At 40.8% G+C, this 23,047-nt stretch overlaps 2 protein-coding genes across 3 annotated transcripts in view; one reads left to right on the top strand and one right to left on the bottom strand.

Annotated features, from left to right (window-relative positions):
• The window catches only part of BTAF1 (B-TFIID TATA-box binding protein associated factor 1), a 98,753-nt gene extending 96,023 nt beyond the window's left edge, over positions 1 to 2,730 (top strand). Inside the window, exon 38 of the mRNA XM_004749665.3 lies at positions 1,180 to 2,730. Within this exon, the coding sequence (XP_004749722.1) occupies positions 1,180 to 1,323 (144 nt within the window). The 3' untranslated portion in view covers positions 1,324 to 2,730. The remainder of the gene's footprint in view (positions 1 to 1,179) is intronic.
• Positions 1 to 22,322, bottom strand: part of FGFBP3 (fibroblast growth factor binding protein 3) — a 132,473-nt gene extending 110,151 nt beyond the window's left edge. For both annotated transcript variants that reach the window (XR_006603254.1, XM_045068949.1), the window contains exons 1-2: positions 22,085 to 22,322; positions 9,273 to 9,346 (exon numbers count right to left, since the gene is read on the bottom strand). The gene's annotated coding sequence lies outside the window, so the exon portion shown is untranslated. The remainder of the gene's footprint in view (positions 1 to 9,272; positions 9,347 to 22,084) is intronic.
• Positions 22,323 to 23,047: the final 725 nt, after the last annotated feature.

Genomic DNA, 23,047 nt, shown 5'->3' with positions numbered 1-23,047 from the left:
AGACTTCTGTGCCCGTGGGAGGATAAAAATGCTGGTATCACTACATGGTTGTAAAGATAAAGTGAAATAGAATATGTAAGTGCTTAGAAAAGGTACCTAGTATAAATTCTCAAATAGAAGCCATTATCATTATTTTGGATGATGGAACTAAAACATCAGATAACAGTCCATAATCAAAGGATACAACATCTTAGAAATATTGGTGTAATAATGTAAAACCAGTAGGGTTGGATTTAAAGTCCTGCATAGGTTCAGAAAAATCCACTGCACACTTAGTATAAATTATGGTGAGAAATGGCCTTAGATAATTAAATGAGCTGTAAAGAATTATAATGTCCAAATATGAGAGAGAGTAGTTCCATTGTATTGTGTGTGTGTGTTAAGTCCACATTTAGAATATTGTGTCTGGTGCTGGGTGCTGCGTTTTAAACAGTAATTGGTAAGTAAGGCCCCAAGAGATGGCCCAGTGCGGGAGGTTCTTCAGTCACATCATGTAAGTAAAGTTGAATAAGATACATGTAATCTATAAAAAAGAAGGATCAAAGAAACCTGGATTCCTGTTTTTAAATAGCTTTTATTCTCTTTGAAAGAATATTCTTATGGGTGACTTTTAAGAAGCAGAACTATGCTCAGGAGATACTTCAAGGAAGCAAAAGCCATTGCTGTAAAGGGCCTTATTGTGACATTGACAAAATTTGAATATGGACTACATAGCAGTATTAAGTTTAATTAAAATAAACTTGTTTATAAAATAATTATAAATAAAAATTATAAATATATTAAGTATAAATGAGCATTATACTATGATTATGTAAGAGAACATCCTCGTTCTCAAGAATACTGGCTGATTCCTGTCTAGGGATAAAAAGACATAACATCTACAACTTAACTCTCAAATGGCTTGGGAGAAAAGCTGATTTATATATCTAATATATGTACATACACAATGAGTTCTTTGTAATGTTCTTAAAATTCTTCCTAAATAAACAGGTTAAAATGATAAAACTGTTAGGACTGGGAAAATAGAATTAGGTTATGAGATCACAGATTTATGCATTGCTTGAAGTGTTTACCTGTTGAATGAGTGCAGTGTTAGAAACAAGTATGATATTTTAAAGTAGAATATTATTTCTGAAGTTCATAATCTTTCATTTTGTCTTTCTGCCAATTTTTCTTAAGGATGGCAAAGCAGAAAAAGCTGACTCCTCTACTTCCGGAAAAGCAAGTATGAAATCAATTCTTGAAAACCTGAGTGATCTTTGGGATCAAGAGCAATATGATTCAGAGTACAGCCTGGAAAATTTTATGCATTCTCTCAAGTAACTATCAAATATTGTAAATGCAATTGCTGCTAGTTCAGTTACATTTCTGCTGATATTCAGCAAATTTCAAAGTTTATGGTGAACTTTTAGCTCAATGTGTAAATAGATCTGAAGAATATTCAGCATAACGCTGGTTCTTGTTTCACTGGGGGGAACAAGTTATTCTCAAATATTTGCACTGTATTAAATTTAAATGTTAATGTGAAATAGTTTAAATTTTACATGCTGAATAGCTGCAGAGCAGAGGAACCAAACCAGGTTTACATGTGCTACCATGAGGTGTTCTTACTGGGAACGAGCCTCTTATCTTTACATAGTCACTTTGTACAGGATAATATCCATGAGTACTTTAGTGTTCATGTACATTTTTTCTTTTAAATAGAACTTGTTTTTATAAATGATTAAAAATAGGGCTTTTTTTGTATAAAAGCCTTAATGAGCCATAATTTTAAGAATAATGACTGATATTGGTCACTCTTGGAACATGAAAATCTTAGACAATGAATTGAACCTGGCCCTTGGTGGAAACCTTTATATATTTAATGCAGATGCATAGTGTTTTTCAAATCTTTAACATCATTTTGTCAACTTTTAAAATATATCAACTATTCTAAATACAGGTAATGGTCTATTTAAGGCTATCATAACATCCTATTAATAGGGTGTTTTTTTAATTTATCTAATGGCTAGGATATAGCCAGATTCAGAGAACATATGTACTCAATAGGTTTCAATCATATATATATAATATATTTTTTGTAACTATGAACATATACAGTTTTCCAGAAGTAGATTTTACACTGTTTAGAATTCTAAAACCTATGGTGAAAAGACTGTTTATTGTAGTAATGCATGACTGAAGCATAAAAGGGAGAAATAATTCCCTTATATACACAACATACATAAATACACATATCTATATGCACAGACATACCTATCCTGCATCCTGTAGGGTGCTTGGTATTGGCACTAAAATCATGTAGTTATACTGGGCAGCAATAATAATTGGGCATGAAGCTGATTAGTGTTAGAAAAGTGAGCTCAATGGTGAGGGTGGGTATATGTATATAGATATGCATGTATGTGTATGTATATAATTTTATAAATTTCACACAGAAATTAATACATGCCTGTGTGCATATTTATGTATGGGATATATTTGTATATACATGTACAGGTAATAAACATCCCCAGGGTTTGTGGCTGGCCATACACATAGGCATCGGTTTAAAAACCATCAGACCTCAGCTGTAAAGTAACAACTTTTTTGTTTAAAATCATTAAAGTTATACTGTTCTGCAGCATTTAGACATGGACATTTGTCACATTTCAGTAGCTTTGACAACCATACTGTAACATTAAACCTAGCATTCCACAGAGAATAAAAAGTAAGATTGAAACTGTAAAACATATGCAACTGTGTGTTATTTGTAGGAAATACCACTAGAAAAAGCAAAAGCCTAAAATTATTCAGATATAAGGGTTCTAAAGAAGCTTAACACCTTTTTTTTTTTTTTTTACTAAGTTATTTCTTCACCGTTTAATTCTTTTTTTTTATTTTTTAAGATTTTATTTATTTATTTGTCAGAGAGAGAGCAAGAGCAAGCACAGGCAGACAGAGTGGCAGGCAGAGTCAGAGGGAGAAGCAGGCTCCCCGCGGAGCAAGGAGCTCGATGTGGGACTCGATCCCATGAAGCCAGGATGATGACCTGAGCCGAAGGCAGCTGCTTAACCAACTGAGCCACCCAGGCGTCCCTTCTTCACCGTTTAGTATATATATTCAGATTGTAGAAGACCAAAAGGAAACTCTTATCTAGAACGTCCATTGTAATATCACTGAATAGCTGAATGGGTATACCTGAGTTAAATCTTTATTTGCCCTTAACATAAGCCAGCTAATTAACATACCTCATAATGTCTGATGTTTTCTAAGAATATATAGGTGACAGTATATAATTAAATAGGAAGGGGGGGAGAAGAATTCACAAAATTTAAAGGTCTTTTTCCAATTTGAAAGGTTAGATATTTAGGTAGTTTAAATTCTCAGAGTAAAATATTTCTAGTAGCAAGCATAGACAGGAAAATGATTGCCTCTCAATGGAAAAAGACGGGTTGGAGGTCAGGGGAAGACTTAGTGTGACTATAACATTAAAAAAATAACCTTTTGAATTGTATAAAATTAAATCACTCATTCCAGCTTTCCAAATTAAACAGGTAAGAACTAAGTGTTCTCAGTTAATTGACCCATTTAGAATCGCAGCAGTATAACTTAGGAATAAAGGATACATAGGGAAAACTGAACTGAGGAGTATATAATATTATAGTTAATTCTGCGGATGTGATAAGGATATGGTAGTTAACTTTTTAAAAAAGTGTGCATGTGGGATACAAAACAAGCATCAGAAAATGCTGATAATATTTTTAGCTGAGTAATAGGTTCATGGATAGTCATTGTACTAGTTCCCTTGTAGGTGTTTTTGACTTTTTGAAATTTTCCATAATAATCAGTAGTATTTCCTATAGGAAAATCTTAAATTTTTTAGCATTGAAGAAACATTAAAATTTTGGGTTCTGGGTATAAATTTTGTTACATATATATCCACAAACATGTCTCCAAAACCTATTCTAGTCTCAATAAGAGCTTATTATAATGGTAACAAGGGTAAAGTCTCTCATGTGGGGACCAGTTGAACCAGTATGGTATAGCCTTATTCCTTCTGGGTGGTTATATAAGCTTATTCAAAAGTAAACACTTTTAATAACACTCTATCAACTATATAAAATAGAGGCAAAAGTGGGGTAACTGTAAGAGTGTAATAGAAATTAGAAATATTTAATCCCAATACAATCTTGTACTTCCTGATTAAAGGTAGACCTCAGTTTCTCAGAATACATACTGGCTCTGGTGGAATCTAAAATGAAATTGATTGTAGAAACATCTATTATCAAATATCAGAGTACTCGTTGTGAATCTATAAAGCAAAAACTTGAGTTTTGCCACTTAACAGAAAATGTTTGCTATTCACACAAATCAGTGTCAGTCATCATCTCTAAGGTGACAAAAATTGCCTCCTACTTCAAGACAGAATTCCTGCCAGTGTGTGGTAGATTCCCTCAAATGAGTGAAGTTCTATTGAAGAATGTAGGGGCTGAGATCCTATATAGGGACAAGAAACTTGATTTCAGGCTTTAGCAGAAAATGGAGCTATAACTTGATTCCCTTTATAAAGCCTCTTAGAGCTCATGTATTCACTTGCATAATTCACTTGCATAATTTTTCCATCAGCCCAGAAAAAGTCTCGAGAAATCAGAGTCCTAGGCTTGTACCATGTGTAAATTTATGGGTTTATGCTAAGTGTTTACTGTAGGAACCACAAATCAAGAAAACAATTCTGGAACCCTAGCAGAAGCAAATACAACAGTTTCAGATTAAGGTCCCATTAGACTACCATGGGGGGAAAGATTCTAAAATAGAAGCTTAACACAGACAGTCTACAGGAGGCAGTGAACTACTGGGAAGAAAAGTCAGTAGATGCAAATAGAAGATTTAGTTAACTACAAATAGAATAATCTGAGCAACCATAAAGTAATATGATCAAGATAATTATAAAAAAAGGCAAATTTCAGAAAGATCCATAAATGAATACTAGAATTGAAAATTTGGTAATTATCAATACAGATTTGACACAACAGGAGAAACTTTGAATTGCGAGATTGATCTTATAACATCACCTACAATGGGATATAGAGATGAATTAATAGAAACTATAAAAGAGCTGGCAAAAATCCTGGAAGATGGAATGAAAGCGTTTTATACTAAATAGGGTCCAGAAGGAAAGGGAGATTATAGGAAAGAAACAAGAAGTCACCTTTGATCTACATCAGTGTCTTGCACATCCCTGCATCCAGTCCATCAGCTGGTTGTACCATCTCTAGATCTACGATGAGTTTTAAAATCTGTTCACCTTTCTCCTTTACTGCCTCTAAGATTCCCATCATCTCAACTCTCTTGAAGTGCTGTTTCCTAGCTGGTCTTCCCTGCTTGCCAAATCCTCCAGTAGTTTCCTCTAACACACTGAAAGTGAACTCCTTATCATGGTCTACAGGGCTTACAGGTTCTGGCCCTGGCCTCTCTGATTTTCTCTAAATCATATGACTCCATATTTCCCCCACTCAAGTCAATCTGTCCCCAACATAAAACCAGATGTGTTTCCATATTGGTTGGGTTCTTGCACAACAGTGGTGTGATGGGAAGATATAGAAGGCTAAAAAGGGAGGAAATCTGGGAGAGAAGAAGGATTAGGAAATCAGGAATTGTCTTTTGGTCATTAAATTTGGGATTTCTGTTACATACAAGGTAGAAATGATGAGCAGAGTCTAGATTATAGCAGGCTACAGGAATTTAGAGCTCAAAAGGTCAAGACTAGAAACAAATTTGGAAGATAATATTTGAAGGTGTAAGACTGAAAAAGATCTGGGAGTTATTTACATAATGAAATACTATACAGCAGGGAAAAATCAATGTGTAAGAAAACATGGATAAATTTCTAAAATGAGGGACGCCTGGGTGGCTCAGTTGGTTGGGCAGCTGCCTTTGGCTCAGGTCATGATCCCCGCATCCTGGGATCGAGTCCCACATCGGGCTCCTTGCTCGGCAGGGAGCCTGCTTCTCCCTCTGTCTCTGCCTGCCATTCTGTCTACCTGTGCTCACTCTCTCTCCCTCTCTCTCTCTGACAAATAAATAAAATCTTAAAAAAATATATTTAAAAAAAATTTCTAAAATGAGGGTGAATGATAAAATGTATAATTTGCATCCATTTATATAAAGACAAAACAGGCAAAAATGAAACACTGGGAAAATACAAAATTGCCTATATGGTTATCTCACATTTGAAAAATAGAAAATTAAATGGCAGTCATCTGAGTATCATTTTTTCATCATTTTCTACTCTGTGCCAAGCAATGGGAGAAGCTCAAAGACCACTGAGGAGGGAGGATACCAAGGTCAACAGGTGGTACAGTACATTAATTTCAAAAAAAGTACCCTTCAAGGCAAATGGTATTACTTGTAATAAGAGTATCTCATACTGATGTGATCCAGTTAACCTATTATAACAACTCCAGATTGATACACACCTCAAAATCCAAGATGCAAAAATGGACAAAACTACAAAAAAGTTTGGACCACTCAAAGATAACGGTGAGAGATCTTAACACACCTCCTTCAGTAGAACAAGCAGAGCGGGGGGGAGGGGGGAACAGCAGGATATAGATAAGTCACAAACGTGACTTAGTGGACATATGTAGAGAGAGGTACCCAACAACTCCAGAATACATTTTTTGGAAGCTTCTGTGGAATATTTGCCAAACTGACCATATGCAGAACCATAATGCAAGTCCTGGCAAATTTCAGGAAATAATTATATTGTGTCTGCTTCTTCCAAGATAGTATTGTATTGGCATAAGGATAGATCAAAGATATACTTAAGGTCCTACCCAGTGCTGTAAGGCCATTAAAAAAAAGCATGATGATGATTATATACATTATATAAAATTCCAGAAACTCTACCCAAAAAAAAAAAACCACTAGAAGTAAAGGAGTTTAGCAAGTTCGTAGGATACAAGATCAATATACAAAAAGTTGTATATCTATATACTAGCAATAAAAAATTAGAAATGGAAAATTTTAAACACACTTTATATAATAGCACCAAATCCCATGAAATAGGTATAACTCTTATAAAATCTGTTTTTTAAAAAAAAAATCTGCTGAAAACTGCAAAATGCTGATGAAAGAAACCAAAAAGACCTTGAAAAATGTAATGGCTTGAAAATTCAGTTAAGTTTTCAGTTCTTCTCCCCAGACTAAACTATAGACAACAAAGTAGTTCCAATCAAAATTCCATCAGGGTATTTTGTAGAAGTCAATAAACAAATTCTAAAATTCATATGGAAAGGCAAAAGAACCAGAGTAACAAAAAAACAAAAACTATGAAAAGCTATAGTTGGAAGACCTATATATATATATATATATACATATATATGTATATATATATATATATATAATAGTTAGATTTGATTACTATCCTGTTTATAAACTTTAAAGAGTGTAGTATTGGCATCAAAGATAGATTGATTGGACAGAATTGATTACCTACAAATGTACTCACACTTTATATAGTCCATTGATTTTTCTATAAATGTGCCAAAGCAATAATAAAATAGAGAAAGGATAATCTTTTCAAAATGTGGGTATTCATGCTTTAAAAAAAAAAAAACCTCAACAACCCCAGACATACCTTATACCTCATGCAAGATTTAATTCAGAATTAATCATGGATGTGCATGATAAAGTTTTGGAAGAAACAATTTCTATAATGTTGCATTGGGCAAAAGATTTCTTAGGATACCAAAAAATCCATAGAGGAAAAAAATATAAATCATACTTTTTAAGAAAAATAAAACTTCCATGATTTGAAACATACTTTAGAAAGAATGAAGGAGCCAGGGAGAAAATATTTCCAAATCACATCTGATAAAAGGCTTGTATCCTGAAGATATCAAGAATATTATAATGAACTCCCAAACCTCAGTAAGTAAACAACCCAAGGTTTTTGTTGTTTTAAGTTGTTTAAGTAACCTCTGCACCCAGCATGGGCCTCAAACTCACAACCCCAGGATAAAGAGTTGGCATGCTCTTCTGACTGAGCCAGCTCCTAAACAACCCAGTTAATAAACAAAGATTTGAACAGGCACATCACCAAAGATGATCTCAGGAAGCCAAATAAGCAGGTGAAAAGATGTGTCAGTGTAGTGGTATATCACCACCATTACTTACCTATGAGAATAATTCAAAAATGTAAAAACTGACAATATAAACTGTTAACAAAGACGCAAAGCAGCTTGAACTTTCATACAGTGCTATGTAGTGTGCAAAATGATACAGCCACTTTGTAACAGTCTGGCAGTTTCTTATCGAGTTCAATATACACTTGGCAGATGTCCCACCAATCCCATTCTTCAGAATTTACCCAAGTGTAATAAAAACATGTTCATATAAAAACTTGTACACAGATGTTTATAATAACATTACTTATAAAAGATGTAAAGAATACAAAAAAAAATCCAAATACTCATTAACTGACAGAAAAACAGAATATGGTATATTCTTACAATGGAGTATTTGGCCACAAAAATTAATAAAGTACCAATTCATGCTACAACATTGATGAATCTTGAAAACACGCTAAGTGAAATAAGTCACAGAAGACCACATATTCCATGATTCCATTCAGATGAAACATCCATAACAGAAATCTACAGAGATGAAAACTAATGATTGCTTAAGGCTGAGAGTGTGGTATAGGGTGGTACAGGGTATTAGTGGGTGATGGGTGATTTGAGGTGATGAAAATGGTCTAAAATTGGCTGTAGTGATGGTTGCATATGTCTGAAGACATAAAACCCAGTGAATTACACACTTGAACATGGGTGAATTGTATAGTATGTGACTTATATCTCAGTAATTGTCATTTTAAAAGTTTCTAGGGAAACCCAAAGGCAAGGGGAAGACAAAAACAAGGCATAGAGGAACTTGAAGGCTGCAACACCCACAACTACAGCAAACATTAGAACCTAATGCAGATAAAGTCTTATGCTAAAGGCCCACTGATCATTCATGTCCAACTTCCAACAAAAATTTACAAAACATGCTAAGGCAAAGACACGAAATGAAGAGACAAAGCAAGCAACACTACTCGACACCTATGGCAAAGATTTTGGAATTACCAGAAATTCAGAATAACTGATTAACATGCCATGGGCTTTAATGGAACATACAAACAACATGGAAGAATAGATGAGTAATGACCAAGAAACTGAAACCTAAGACAGAATTAAAAGTAAATGCTAAAAATCAAAGCACTATAACAAATGAAAGTACCTAAATACCTTTGATGGGCTCATCAACAGACTTGACACTGAGTCAGGTGAACTTGAAGATACGTCAAAAGAAACTTCACAAACTGAAATGGAGAAAGGGGGAAAAAAAGAATGAAAAAGATGGGACGTCTGGGTGGTTCAGCATCTGCCTTTGGCTCAGGTCATGATTTCAGGATCCTGGGACACAGCTCCACATTAGGCTTCCCGCTCAGTGTGGAGCCTGCTTCTCCCTCCATCTGCTGTTTCCCGCTACTTATGCTCTCTCTCTCTCTGACAAATAAAAATAAAATCTTTTTTTTATTGTGTTATGTTAGTCACCATAGAATACATCATTAGTTTTTGATGTAGTGTTATGTGATTCACTGTTTGCATATACCACCCAGTGCTCCACGCAATCTGTGTCCTCAATATCCGGTACCAGGCTCACCCATCCTCCCAGCCCCTCCCTTCTAAAACTCTCCTGTTTGTTTCCCAGAGTCCACAGTCTCTCGTGGTTCGTCTTCCACTCCGCTCTTCCCCCCCCACCTTCATTTTTCCTTTCTAATGTCCTCCATGCTATTCCTTATGTCTTTAAAAAAGAAAAAGACAATATCCAAGAACCGAGGGACAATTACAGTGTACCATATGCATAATGGAATATCAAAAGAGAAGCAAAAGAAAGATTTTAGAGTAAAAATGACTGAGAGGGTTTTAAAATTAGTGTCAGGAAGCTCAGAGAACAGCAAGCAGAATAAATACCCAAATATACACCTAGGCGTATCATACTTAAACTGCAGAAAGTCAAAGACAACAAATTTTGAAAGAAGCCAGAGGAGGAATACTCCTTACCTATAAAGGAACGATGATAAAGATTTATCAGACTTTTCTTCACAAACCAGGCAAACAAGAAAAGAGTGGAGTGAAATCTTCAGTGGTGAAAGTAAAATCCCCACCAACCTAAAAGTGTAGAGCACTTATCCTTTAGAAATAAAGGCGAGGGGCGCCTGGGTGGCTCAGTGGGTTAGGCCGCTGCCTTCGGCTCAGGTCATGATCTCAGGGTCCTGGGATCGAGTCCTGCATCGGGCTCTCTGCTCAGCAGGGAGCCTGCTTCCTCCCCTCTCTCTCTCTCTGCCCACCTCTCTGCCTACTTGTGATCTCTCTCCATCAAATAAATAAATAAAAATTTTTTAAAAAATCCTTTTAAAAAAAGAAAGAAAGAAAGAAAGGCGAGAGGGGGCACCTGGGTGGCTCAGTGGGTTGAAGCCTCTGCCTTCGGCTTGGGTCATGATCCCAGGGTCCTGAGATCGAGTCCCGAATGGGGCTCTCTGCTCAGCCTGCTCAGCAAAGGGCCCCCTCCCCCTCCTCTCTCTCTGCCTACTTGTGATCTCTGTCAAATAAATAAATAAAATCTTTAAAAAAATAAAAATAAAAATGAAGGAGAGGGACACCTGGGTGGCTCAGTTGGTTAAGCCTCCACCTTCAGCTCAGGTCAGGATCCCAGTGTCCTGGGATTGAGTCCTGCATCAGTCTCCTTGCTCAACAGGGAACCTCTTCTCCTTCTGCCTGCTCTGTCTGCCACTCCCCTGCTTGTGCTGACAAAATTTTAAAAAAATAATAAAATAAAGACCTTCTCAGACAAAAACGGAATTTGTCACCAGCAGAACTGCCTTGGAATGTTGAAAGAAATTCTTCAGGGAGTGGGCGCCTAGGTGGCTCAGTTGGTTAAAGCCTCTGCCTTTGGCTCAGGTCATGATCTCAGGGCCCTGGGATCGAGCCCCTCATCGGGCTCTCTGCTCAGCGGGGAGCCTGCTTCCTCCTCTCTCTCTCTCTGCCTGCCTCTTTGCCTATTTGTGATCTCTGTTTGTCAAATAAATAATAAAATTAAAAAAAAATTCTTCAGGGAGAAGGAAAATGGTAAAAGTCAGAAACTCTGATCTGCATAAAGGGAAAACATGAAAGGGAATAAATGAAGATAAAATAACACCTTTAACTTTTTTTGTGGTTAACTGATCTAATAGAAAACTGTTCAAAATAATACTAATAATACAAAAACCAATTCAAAGGGCTATATGCTCCCCCATGTTTACTGCAGTATTATTTACAACAGCCAAACTATGGAAGTAGCCCAAGTGTCCATCAACAGATGAATGGATAAAGAAGATGTGGTGTGGGGCGCCTGGGTGGCTCAGTGGGTTGAGCCGCTGCCTTCGGCTCAGGTCATGGTCTCCAGGTCCTGGGATTGAGTCCCGCTTCGGGCTCTCTGCTCAGCGGGGAGCCTGCTTCCCTCTCTGCCTGCCTCTCCATCTACTTGTGATTTCTCTCTGTCAATAAATAAAAATTAAAAAAAAATCTTAAAAAAAAAAGATGTGGTGTGTATAAATAATAGAATATGATTCAGCCATAAAAGAATAAAATTTGCCATTTGCAATGACTTGAATGGAGCCAGAGACTATAATGCTAAGTGAAATAAGTCAGAAAAAGACAAGTAACATACGATATCACTCATAAGTGGAATTTAAGGAAAAAAAAAAAACTAAAGGGGGGACAAAAAGAGAGACAAACCAAGAAACAGACTCTACCTAGAGAGAACAAATTGATGATTACCAGAGGGGGGCTGGGTGGCAGGATGGGTGAAACAGGTGACAGGGATTAAGGAGGGCCCTTGTGCACTGCTGGTGGGAAGTAAAATGGTGCCACCACTATGGAAAACAGTATGGTGCTCCCTCAAAAACTGGGAATGTAATTGCTATACAACCCAGCAGGTCTAAGTATCCAATAGAATTGAAAGCAGGATCTTGAAGAGATATTTGCCACACCTATTTTCATAGCAGCATTATCCACTACACCCAAGAGGTAGAAGCAATCAAAGTGCATCAGTGGATAAATGGATAAAGAAAATGTGGTACAGACCAACAGTGAAATATTACCTTTAAAAAGGCAAGAAATTCTGACATAGGTTACAATGTGGATGAACCTTTGAGGATATTAGGCTAACAAATAATCTAGTCATAAAAAGACAAACACACTTTATGATTCCATTTAAATGAAGTATCTAGAGTAGTTAGAGTAAGTAAATTCATAGAAACAAAAAGAATGATAGTTGCCAGGGCCCGAGGAGGAGGAAGTAGGGAGTTGTTTTTTAATGGGTATAGAGTTTCAGTTTTGCAGGATTAAAGAAGTTCTGGAGATTCATTGTACAACAATAAATATACTTAACACTATTGAGCTGTCTACTTAGGAATGGTTAAGATGGTAAATTTTGTGTTCTGTGGCTTTAACAATTAAAAATTCAAAAATTTTTAAAGTAAAAAGATGAAGGGATGTCTGCATGGTTCAGATGTCTGCGTGGTTGGTTGAGTGTCCAACTCTTGGTTTCAGTTCAGGTCATGATCTCATGGGTCCTGAGATCCCCACGTTGGGGCTCCACGCTCAGGGGGGGGAGTCTGCTTGAAGAGTCTCTCCCTCTACCCCTCTCCCCACTGGCACTCTTTTTCTCTAAAACAATATTTTTTTAAAAAAGTAAGAGATGACGATATACCGTGCTAACATAAATCAAAAGAAAGCTGCAGGGTAGTGAGAGGTGGGGCTGGAGGCTGGATGCAGGGGTGGGAAGGCTGGACTCTTGGGTCTGAGGGAGGAGGGGCAGGGAAACAGGACTCCTGGGCTGAATGAGGACCAAATTTGGAATTCACTCTCAGGTTTAGATGGTATAAGACCTGGAAACTTGGGTTCCTGACAGGGAGTAAGGAGCATCTTTCAACTGACATGATTATAAAAATTTTTTTTCATAGATAAAAAATGAAGTTTCTAGGGTACCTGAGTGGCTCACATGGTTAAGCATCTGCTTTTAGCTCCAATCATGATCTCAGGGTCCTGGGATCCAGCCCTGCATCTAGCTCCCTGCTCAGCTTCTCCCTCTCCCTTTGCCTCTCCTCACCACTCACCACTCGTGCTCTCTGACAAATGAATAAATAAAATCTTAAAAAAAAAAAAAAAACTACTCCAAAGCCACTCACCGGAATCACCACTGTCAACAACAACAACAAAAGAAAGCTGTATAGTTATATTAATTTTAGACAAAGCAGATCTCAGAACAAGGAAAATTATCAGAGATAAAAAAGGGGCATTACATAATGATAAAAGGATCAGTTCTCCAAGAAGACATAACAGTCTCCAAGATATATGTGCTAACAACACAGCATCCAAATATGTGAGGCAAAAACTGATCGAACTGCAGGAGAAATAGACAAATCCACTATCATACTTGGAGGCATCAGTATATCTTTAGTGGTAATTGACAGATCCAGCGCACAAAAAAGGATATAGTGGTGGGGCGCCTGGCTGGGTCAGTCAGTAGAGCATGGGATTCTTGATCTCGGGTTTTCCAATGTTGGGTGTAGAGATTACTTAAAAATAAAATCTTTAAAGAAAAAAAAAGGATATAGAAGAACAGAACAGGAGCGCCTGGGTGGCTCAGTCATTAAGTGTCTGCCCTCAGCTCAGGTCATGATCCCGAGGTCCTGAGATTGAGCCCCACATTGGGCTCCCTGCTCAACAGGAAGCCTGCTTCTCCCTCTGCCCCTTCCCGTGCTTGAGTTCCCTCTCTCACCGTGTCTCTGTCAAATAAATAAAATCTTAAAAAAAAAAAATAGAACAGAAGAATACCCAACAGCAGAATATACATAATTCTCAAGCTGACATGGAACACTGACCAAGATAGGCCACATCTGGGCCATCAATCACTCCTCAATAAACTCAAAAGAACAGAAATCATTCAAAGTATGCTCTCAGACCACAGACCACAGATTAAACTGGAAATTAAATATGCATAAAAATGCTGAAAAATCCCAAAATGTTTGGAGATTAACAACATATTGATTGATGGAGAGGGAGGGAGAGGGGCAGAGGAAGAGGGAAAGAGAATCCCAAGCAGGCTATATGCCCAGCACATGTGGGGCCAGATCCTACAAGCTGGGATCATGATCTGAGCCAAAATCGAGTCAGATGCTCAATTGACTGAGCCACCCAGGTGCCCCGAGATGTTTAAGTAATTTCTATACCCAATGGGACTCAAATTCATGACCCCGAGATTCGGGGTCACGTGCTCTACTTGACAGAGCCAGCAAGGCATCCCAAAGAACACAATTTTAAGTAACATGGGTCAAAGAAGAAATCTCAAGAAAAATTAAAATAATTTTGAATTAAATGAAAATACAACATCAATTTGTGGGGTAAAATGAAAAGCACATAGAGGGGAAATGTATAGCATTGAATGTGTACATTACAAATGAAAGATTTCAAATCAAAACCTAAGCTTCCACTTCAGTGAACTATAGAAAAAAAAGAGTAATATTAAAAAAAGAAAGAAGAATAATATAAACCTAATGCAAGCAGAAAAATAAAAGTTTGAGTAAAAAAATCAATGACATTAAAAACAGGAAAGTGATAGAGGGAAAAAAAAAATCAATGAAACCAAAAATGTTGGTCTTCAAAAAGATATTTAATAAAATTGTTAAACCTCTGTCTAGCTAGGAAAAAAAAAAAAAGAGGGGCGCCTGGGTGGCTCAGTGGGTTAAAGCGTCTGCCTTCGGCTCGGGTCGTGATCTCAGGTCCTGGGATCGAGCCCCACGTCGGGCTCTCTGCTCAGCGGGGAGCCTGCTTCTCCCCCTCTGCCTGTCTTCCTCTCTGCCTACTTGTGGTCTCTGTCAAATAAATAAACAAACAAAATCTTTAAAAAAAAAAAAGAAAGAAAAAATAGAAAATAATTATACTATTAGAACTGAAGGGGAAACAGTAGAGGCCACCACTACTGAGCCCACGGACATTAAAAGGATAATAAAGGATTGTGTATGACTCTTTCCCCACAAATTTGATAATTTACATGAAACAGATCAATTCTTTGAAAAGTATAATCCACCAAAACTCACACAAGGAGAAATACATACTCTGAATAGCCACATATATATTAAAGAAATTGAATCAGTCATTAATAATTTTCCAAAATAGAAAGCACCAGACCCAGATGGTTTCACTCATGAATTCTACCAAGCACTGAAGAAAAAAATAATACTGATCCTCTACAATGTCTTTTATTTATTTATTTATCTATTTTTAAAAAATATTTTATTTATTTATTTGACAGAGAGAGATCTTAAGTAGGCAGAGAGGCAGGCAGAGAGAGAGAGGAGGAAGCAGGCTCCCTGCTGAGGAGAGAGCCTGATGCAGGACTCAATCCCAGGACCCTGAGATCATGACGTGAGCCGAAGGCAGCGGCTTAACCCACTGAGCCACCCAGGCGCCCTACAATGTCTTTTAGAAAATAAAAGGAGAATGAACACATCCCTACTCATTCTATGTGGAGAGCACTATGTTCATAGCAGACCAGATGAAGATATTACAAGAAAGGAGGTGCACCTGGGTGGCTCAGTTAAGCCTCCAACTCTTGATTTTAGCTCAGATCATGATCTCAGGGTCATGAGATCGAACCCCAAGATAAAGGCCCACATGGGGCTCAGCCCAGAGTCTGCTTATTCAGCTCTCTGCTCCTTCCCCACCCCACCCCATCTCTAATAAAATCTTTAAAAAAGTATTACAAGAGGGGCGCCTGGGTGGCTCAGTGGGTTAAGCCGCTGCCTTCGGCTCAGGTCATGATCTCAGAGTCCTGGGATCGAGTCCCGCTGAGCAGAGAGCCTGCTTCCCTCTCTCTCTCTGCCTGCCTCTCCATCTACTTGTGATTTCTCTCTGTCAAATAAATAAATAAAATCTTAAAAAAAAGAAAGTATTACAAGAAAGGAAAACTACAGATCAATATCTCTCATGAACACAGATGCAAAAATCCTCAAAATATTAGCAAATTGCATCTATTATACATATATATATTTCCCATATATATATAAATATATATTTATATATATATATAAATATAGAACTCGGCTTCTTAGAATCATGAAATTGATCTCTTAGAATGAAAAATTTCTTGAATAAACAGAAAAGGAACATAAGATATCTGCAATACCAGCTTAGCTATCAGGAGGAATTAGAAAGGCTGTCTGGGAGGGAAAGCACACCTGAACGGTTTTTGGAAACATGGGGCCAAGAGGCTTCAACATCTGAAGGCCGCCCAACAAGTCATCCATAGATATATATATTATATATATATATAATCCCACTTGGTCATAATTATACACTATGACCAAGTGGGATTTATTGCAGGCATAAAAGGCTGATTCAGCATTCAAAAATCAATTAATATAATCCATTACATCAATAAGCTAAAAAGAAAAATCATATGACTAATAGATGAACCAAAACATCTGACAAATCCCAACACCCATTCATTATAAGAACCAGCAAACTAGGAATAGAGGGGGAACTTCAACTTGATAAAGAACAGTTACAAAAAACCTACAGCTAACATCATACTTAACACTAATGACTAGATATCCTAGTTTTCCCCCTAAAACTGGAAACAAGGCAAGGATATCTTGCCTCTCACCACTCTTTCCTAGTCAGCGTTATACTGGAAGTCTCGCTAATACAGTAAGAAAAGCACGGAAGAACCCATGGATCAGGAAGGAAGATAAACAGTCTTCATTGGCGGATGACATAGGGTTGTCTGTAGACACTCCCAAAGACTGAGACAAAAAACTCTCCTGGAGATGATTATAGCAGGGTTTTTTAGACCAGCTGTTAGCACCCCCAAAATGAAATGCTTATGGATACATCTAAACAGTAGGTATAGGGGCACCTGGGTGGCTCAGTCGGTTGGGCGTCTGCCTTCAGCTCTGGTCACGATCTCAGAGTTATACGACTGAGCCCCTTGTTGGGCTCCATGCTCAGTGCAGAGCCAGCTTGGGATTGTTTCTCTTCCCCCTGCCCTTGATTGCACACATGTGTGCACACACACACACACTTCTCTCTAAAATAAATCTTTTAAAAATACAGGCATCTGATAAAAAGTCTAATGAGAAAATGGGCAAAAAGATTTCACTGAAGAGGAAATGGAGATGACAAATATGCATGTGCACATGAAGAGATAGATGTTCAACATTATTAACCACTAGGGAAATGCAAATTAAAACCACAGTGGTTTTACTGCACACCTAACACAATGGCTCAACTAAAAAGTAATGATAAAACCAAATGCCAGAGAAGATGCAGATTGACTGGATCATTTACACATGTTGGTCGAATGTAAAAAAGTACACCCCTCTAGAAAACAGTTTGGTAGTTTCCTTAAAAACTAAATATGAGCGGCACCTGGGTGGCTCAGTCAGTTAAGCATCTGCCTTCCGCTAGGGTCATGACCTTGGGGTACTGGGATGGAGTCCTGCATCAGGCCACCTCCTCAGTGCGGAGCCTGCTTCTCCCTCTGCCTCTCCCCTAATGCTATCAAATAAATAAAATTATTAAAAAAGATACAAAAGTTCCTTCCTTTAAAAAATAAAATAAATTTTAAAAAATAAACACTAAACACAAAACTGCCATATTACCTTGCAATTATACTCCTGGATGATCCCAGAGAAGCTGAACACACATTCACATAAAAACCTGTACACGAATGTTAGTAGCTTCATTTGTAATAGCCCACAAAGCTAGAGACAAGCCAGATGTTCTTCAACAAGTAAATGGTTAAACAAGTTATGGTACATTAATACCAGGTGGAATAGTACTCGGCAATCAAAAGGAACCAACTATTGATACATACAACAACCGAGATGAATCTGTAGAAAATTATGCTGATTGAAAGAAGCCAACCAGGTTATGTATCGTATGTTTCCATTTACATACCATTCCTGAAATACAGCCCTAGAGCTAGGGAACAGGCTAGTCATTGCCAGGGCTTAAGGGGGAGTGGGACGAGTGGGTGCCGCATGAGTGCTATTCCTTGCGGTAATGGAAATGTTCTTTGTAGCAATGTCAGGATTCTGGTTGTGATATTTAATGTAGTTTTGCAAGACATTAAGGGAAACTGGGTAAAGAATACATGGGATCTCTGCCATTTCTTCACTCTTAGAATCTGAAGCTACAAGTATTTCAAAATAAAGTTTGAAGGTTAAAAAAAAAATAAATCGAATTGGAAAAAAAAAAAACCCAACTCTTTGGAAGTAGGGCCAATAGATCTTGGACAATAAGGCTTTTTTTTTTTTTTTTTTTTTTTTAAATAAGGCAGCTGGCACATGCACTGTGAAAGTAACTGGCTTTCAGTGTTTCATGTTCAACCATCCAGTACAGAGATTCATGGATGGGTGTTTGTTTTTTTATACTTCTCTACATATCCCCACAAATTGACTGAATAAAATCAAATCAAACTCTCCCAGATGTTGGTAGGTTTAAGGAAGGGCAGAAAAGAGCCTGGAGAGGAGAAGGGGGAGACTGGGAGCAGGGAAAATGAGGTTTGGGGGATTGGGAAAGCAGGCCAGTCCGGAGGAGCAGCTAGCAGAAATGACCAGTGGAAATCACATCTAGTTATTCAGGAGTATCAAAGTGGATTATAGGGAGGTTTCCTGCAAAGAATTCCATGTTGTCCACACATCAGCTTTTACCTTTCACAGAGCCTTTTTTTTTTTTAAACTTTATTTATTTGACAGAGAGTGGGAGACACAAGCAGGTAGAACAGCAGAGGGAGAGGGAGAAATAGGCTCCCCACTGAGCAGGGAGCCCAATGTGGGGCTCAATTCCAGGACCCTGGGATCATGACCTGAGCCGAAGGCAATTGCTTAACTAACTGAGCCACCCAGGCACCCCCACAGAGCCATTAAAAAAAAAAAAAACAAAAACATTCCATTGAACACAAAAGTGCACAGCTTGCAACATACAGCTCCGTGAATTCTCAAACTGAACACACCTGTGTATTCAACACCCAGATCAAGAAAGTCAACAGCACCCCAAAAGTCGCCATCATGCCCCTTTTCAGTAACTCCTGCACCCATTTATATGGATGGAGTCCTGTGTGATGTACCTCTTTGTGTCTGGCTTATTTGGATCACCGTTAACTTTGTGAGATCCTTCCGTAATGTTGCACAAACTTGTGGGTCTTCTCCCACTGTCAGACAGGATTCCATTTGTGGATCTACCATAACTTCCATTCTAGTGTTGTAGGACATGTGGACAGCTTCCAGTCTGCGGCTATCTGAGTAATGCTATGATCATTTTTGTACATGTCCTTGGGAGCAGGCCACATAGTTCTGGGGGCATATGAATGAAAAAACCCAAATCATAGGATAATTACACATTGAGCCCTTGTGAAACAGATTTCTAGAATGGCTGTGCCACTATCCGTTTCTACCAGGATTTATCTAGAGCCTTCCTAACGCTCGGTATTTTCATTTTTATTCATTCTCATGGGTAAGGATTGGAATTATGTTTTGTTTTGTAAAAGACTTATTTATTTTCGAGATGGGGGGAAGGGCAGAGGGAGAGGGAGAGAGCATCCTAAGCAGACTCCCTGCTGAGCAAGGATCCGGACTCCAGGCTCCATCTCCTAACCCTGAAATCACAACCTGAGCTGAAACCAAGAGTCAGACCCTTAATGGACTGTACCCCCAGGTGCCCCAGTTGTGTTTTGGTTTTAATGATGAGTAATGAAACTGAAAGCTGAGGCCACGCACCCAAGACAGCTTCTCATACAGGGACCAAACCCCGAGAGCTAGTCCCCCATTCACCAGTCTCATGGGTTTTGGCAGCACTGAAGGTGACAAGCTGGAAGGTTTCCAATATACTTAACAATTCAGCTCAAGCCATATTATTATTATTTTTTTAAGATTTTTTCTTTATTTATCTGACAGAGATCACAAGTAGGCAGAGAGGCAGGCAGAGAGAGAGGAGGAAGCAGGCTCCCTGCAGAGCAGAGAGCCCGATGTGGGGCTCGATCCCAGGACCCTGGGACCATGACCTGAGCCGAAGGCAGAGGCTTAACCCACTGAGCCACCCAGGCGCCCCTCAAGCCATATTATTATTATTATTATTGAGGTATAAGTAACATACTATACTGGTCAGGTGTTGGTCTGTATTGTCACAGGGTCGCCACAGTGAGTCTCTTTACCCTCTGTCCCCTTAGGAAGTCAAGGCAATATTCCTGACAACGTTCCCCGGGCTGTATGTGACTTCCTCGCGACTTATTTCATAGCTGCAAGTTTGTCCTTTTCAATCCCCTTCAGCCATGTCGTGTCTCCCCTCACCCCCCACTTCCGTCCAGTGACCACCAATCGGTCCTCCCTATCTGGGAGTCTGGGTTTTGTTTTGCTCCGTTTTTTAGAGTCCACAGGTAAGTGAAATTACAGTTCACACCAACTAAACCAAAGATTTGACCAGTAACAACGAAGAAGAAAATGACAAGCCTTGGGGGGGCAGACAGCGATACAGGGTGCTCGGCTCCGGGAGGGGATGGGGGCGGCTAGCTTCCTGGAGCCCAGCTCCGGCCGCGGGGGCCAGAAGGAAATGCTGAGGTGGGTGGGTGCGCCCGCGGGCACAAGCCAAGGCCTCTTTCCCGGAAAACCCCACAAAGCCCAAAGGCAGACCACGTCCCACTAGATCGCGGCACGGATAAAGGCTAACTTTCCGTTATCCGTGCTAGTGAGAGCTTCGTTCCAGCCGTTCATCTGTGGGGGCCCCCTTGGGCCCCCAGAGTTGATGGGGAGAGGATTTCCAACCGAAGGCGCTGGAGATTCAGGAGATGCCGAAAGCAGCTTGGTCGGAGCCTCCCTTCTGCGACTGAGGCCGGAACCCCCGGAGCAAGGCTGCGGGCTCCGGCCACGGGGAGCGCACTCGCACCAGCGTAAACCAACTTCATCACCAACCTGCTCACTTCCTCTCCTGAAAACCCACGGTCTCTCCTAAAGAAACCATCTGAAGCTCTGTTCTCCCCTCTCGCTTTCTCCCAAGAGGTTAGGTGCTAAACCCCACCCTGAACTCACTCACGCACAGGAACTACCCGGGGCACGGAATATGCTCATCCACACGCAGGAGACTAAGCTCTGCCTCCCCTCCCGCTAATCTGTCTTTTTGCCCGTTAATTCGAAGGATCCTCATCACTGGCACCTAAAAGGGTAGAAGAAAGGGTTTTCTCATCAGCCCCGCGAACGGCAGTGGGACCCGTCAGCCGGGCACCCTCCCCGCCTCCCGGCGCACGGCCCTGTAACGCACAGCCGGTCCAGCTAAACTAGGATGTTGAAAGGGCCGGAGGGACCCAGGTCTGTGACGAGGGTCTGGTGAGAAGGCTCCCGAGCCCCATTTCAAAGCCGAGTGTTGGTCCGCGTTTGCGGGTGAGGAGTCCCCGCCCTCGGCGGCACTCAGGCCTGTCCCCTGTCCCGCACGTCCCCCCTGTCCCGCACATCTGCTCCGCGGGGTTCCTATGGAGCAAGGGTGCTGCTTGGGGCGCCTGCAGACCTAGGCGCGCACCAGGCCCGGCCTCTCGACCTCTGCCCCTGGAGGGGACAGGCTCCTGCTCCCAGAGGCGCCGATCACTCCCCCCAGGCTCCCTCCACGCCCAGAGTTAGGGCAGCACAACGCTTTTTGCCAGGGACAAATGGGGGTCCCAAGTCAGCCCAGCATTCTGAAAGTAGGATTCCGTTTGGGGCTTAGCGTAGAACGGTCTATTTTTCGATAAAGCCGAAGTAAAAGGAACTTGAACCTGAACATCCCTCCGCGCATTTTGGAGGCGGCTGCACGAGGGGTCCAGAGCTCCAAATGTCACGCGCGGCCCGACGGCTGGGCTCCGACTCCGGCCTCTCGCGTCGGCGCCGGGCTGTGCGGCGCCCCGCGGGCCGCGCAGGCGGTGCCGGGCCGCCCGAGCCGCCCCTCCGGACGCAGGGGGTGCGGCGGTCCCGCCGGGGTCAGCTTACCTGCGGGGCTGGGCGAGGAGCGAACGGGGGCCTCCTCGGGGGCGGGGCGGCCGTGGGTCCCGGATCCGAGCACGGGCTGCAGGTCGGGGTCCCGGGCAGAAGCTCGGGGGTGGGAGCCGGCCTGCGGGAGCCCGCGACGACGGAGCGTGTGCGCAACCGGGCGCCCCTAGGCCGCGGCCGGAGCTGGGCTCCAGGAAGCTAGCCACCCCCATCCCATCCCGGAGCCGAGCACCCTGTATCGCTGTCTGCCCCCCCCCCCCCCCGAGGGTGGGGCGGCGGGCGGGTCGCGGCTGGGCCGAGAGCTGCGCCGCCGCGGGTCCCCGCCAGCCCCCGGCGCCCACTCACGGCCCTGGGACTCGGTGGGAGGCCCGGGAGCTTGAAAACACCCGCGCCCGACCCCACCCCAAACCCGTGAAACTAATCTCTGGCGTGGGCCGCCCGCACCTGCAGTTCGCACCTGCAGTTCGTAAAAGCTCTCCATGGGATTCTTTCCTGCAGCGACCAGTGATCCATTTTCTAAAAGGATTAAACTCAGCGCCCAGGAGAGAGCATCTAGCGCGTCCAAAGTCCATAAGGGATTTTTAAGGCCCATTTTCTGAAATGATCAGAGAGAGTCCAGGGTAAAAAGTAAAAAGAAAGGGGCATACTTATATTTTCATTGACTTTCTTGGTTTTGATTTGGAAAATTGGTTTCAAGTACTGGCATAAAAACCTAACTGCCCCACTAAAAACCTTGCATTGAACACACGTGCACCGTGTCAACAAATGCCTTACTGTGCGTCTTTGTTTTTAAAGTTTTTATTTATGTATTTAAGAGCAAGAGACAAAGATAGCGAGAGAGAGGAGAGGGAGAAGCAGACTCCCCGCTGAGTAGGAATCCCCATGCGGGACTTGATTGTAGGACCCTGAGATCAGGACCCTAGCTGAAGACAGACTGTTAATCAGCGGAGCCACCCAGGCGTC

Source organism: Mustela putorius, unplaced genomic scaffold, assembly GCF_011764305.1.
Source record: "Mustela putorius furo isolate JIRA1106 unplaced genomic scaffold, ASM1176430v1.1 tig00003909_pilon_pilon_pilon, whole genome shotgun sequence".
Lineage (NCBI taxonomy): Eukaryota > Metazoa > Chordata > Mammalia > Carnivora > Mustelidae > Mustela > Mustela putorius.
This window is presented reverse-complemented; position numbering and strand designations above follow the sequence as displayed.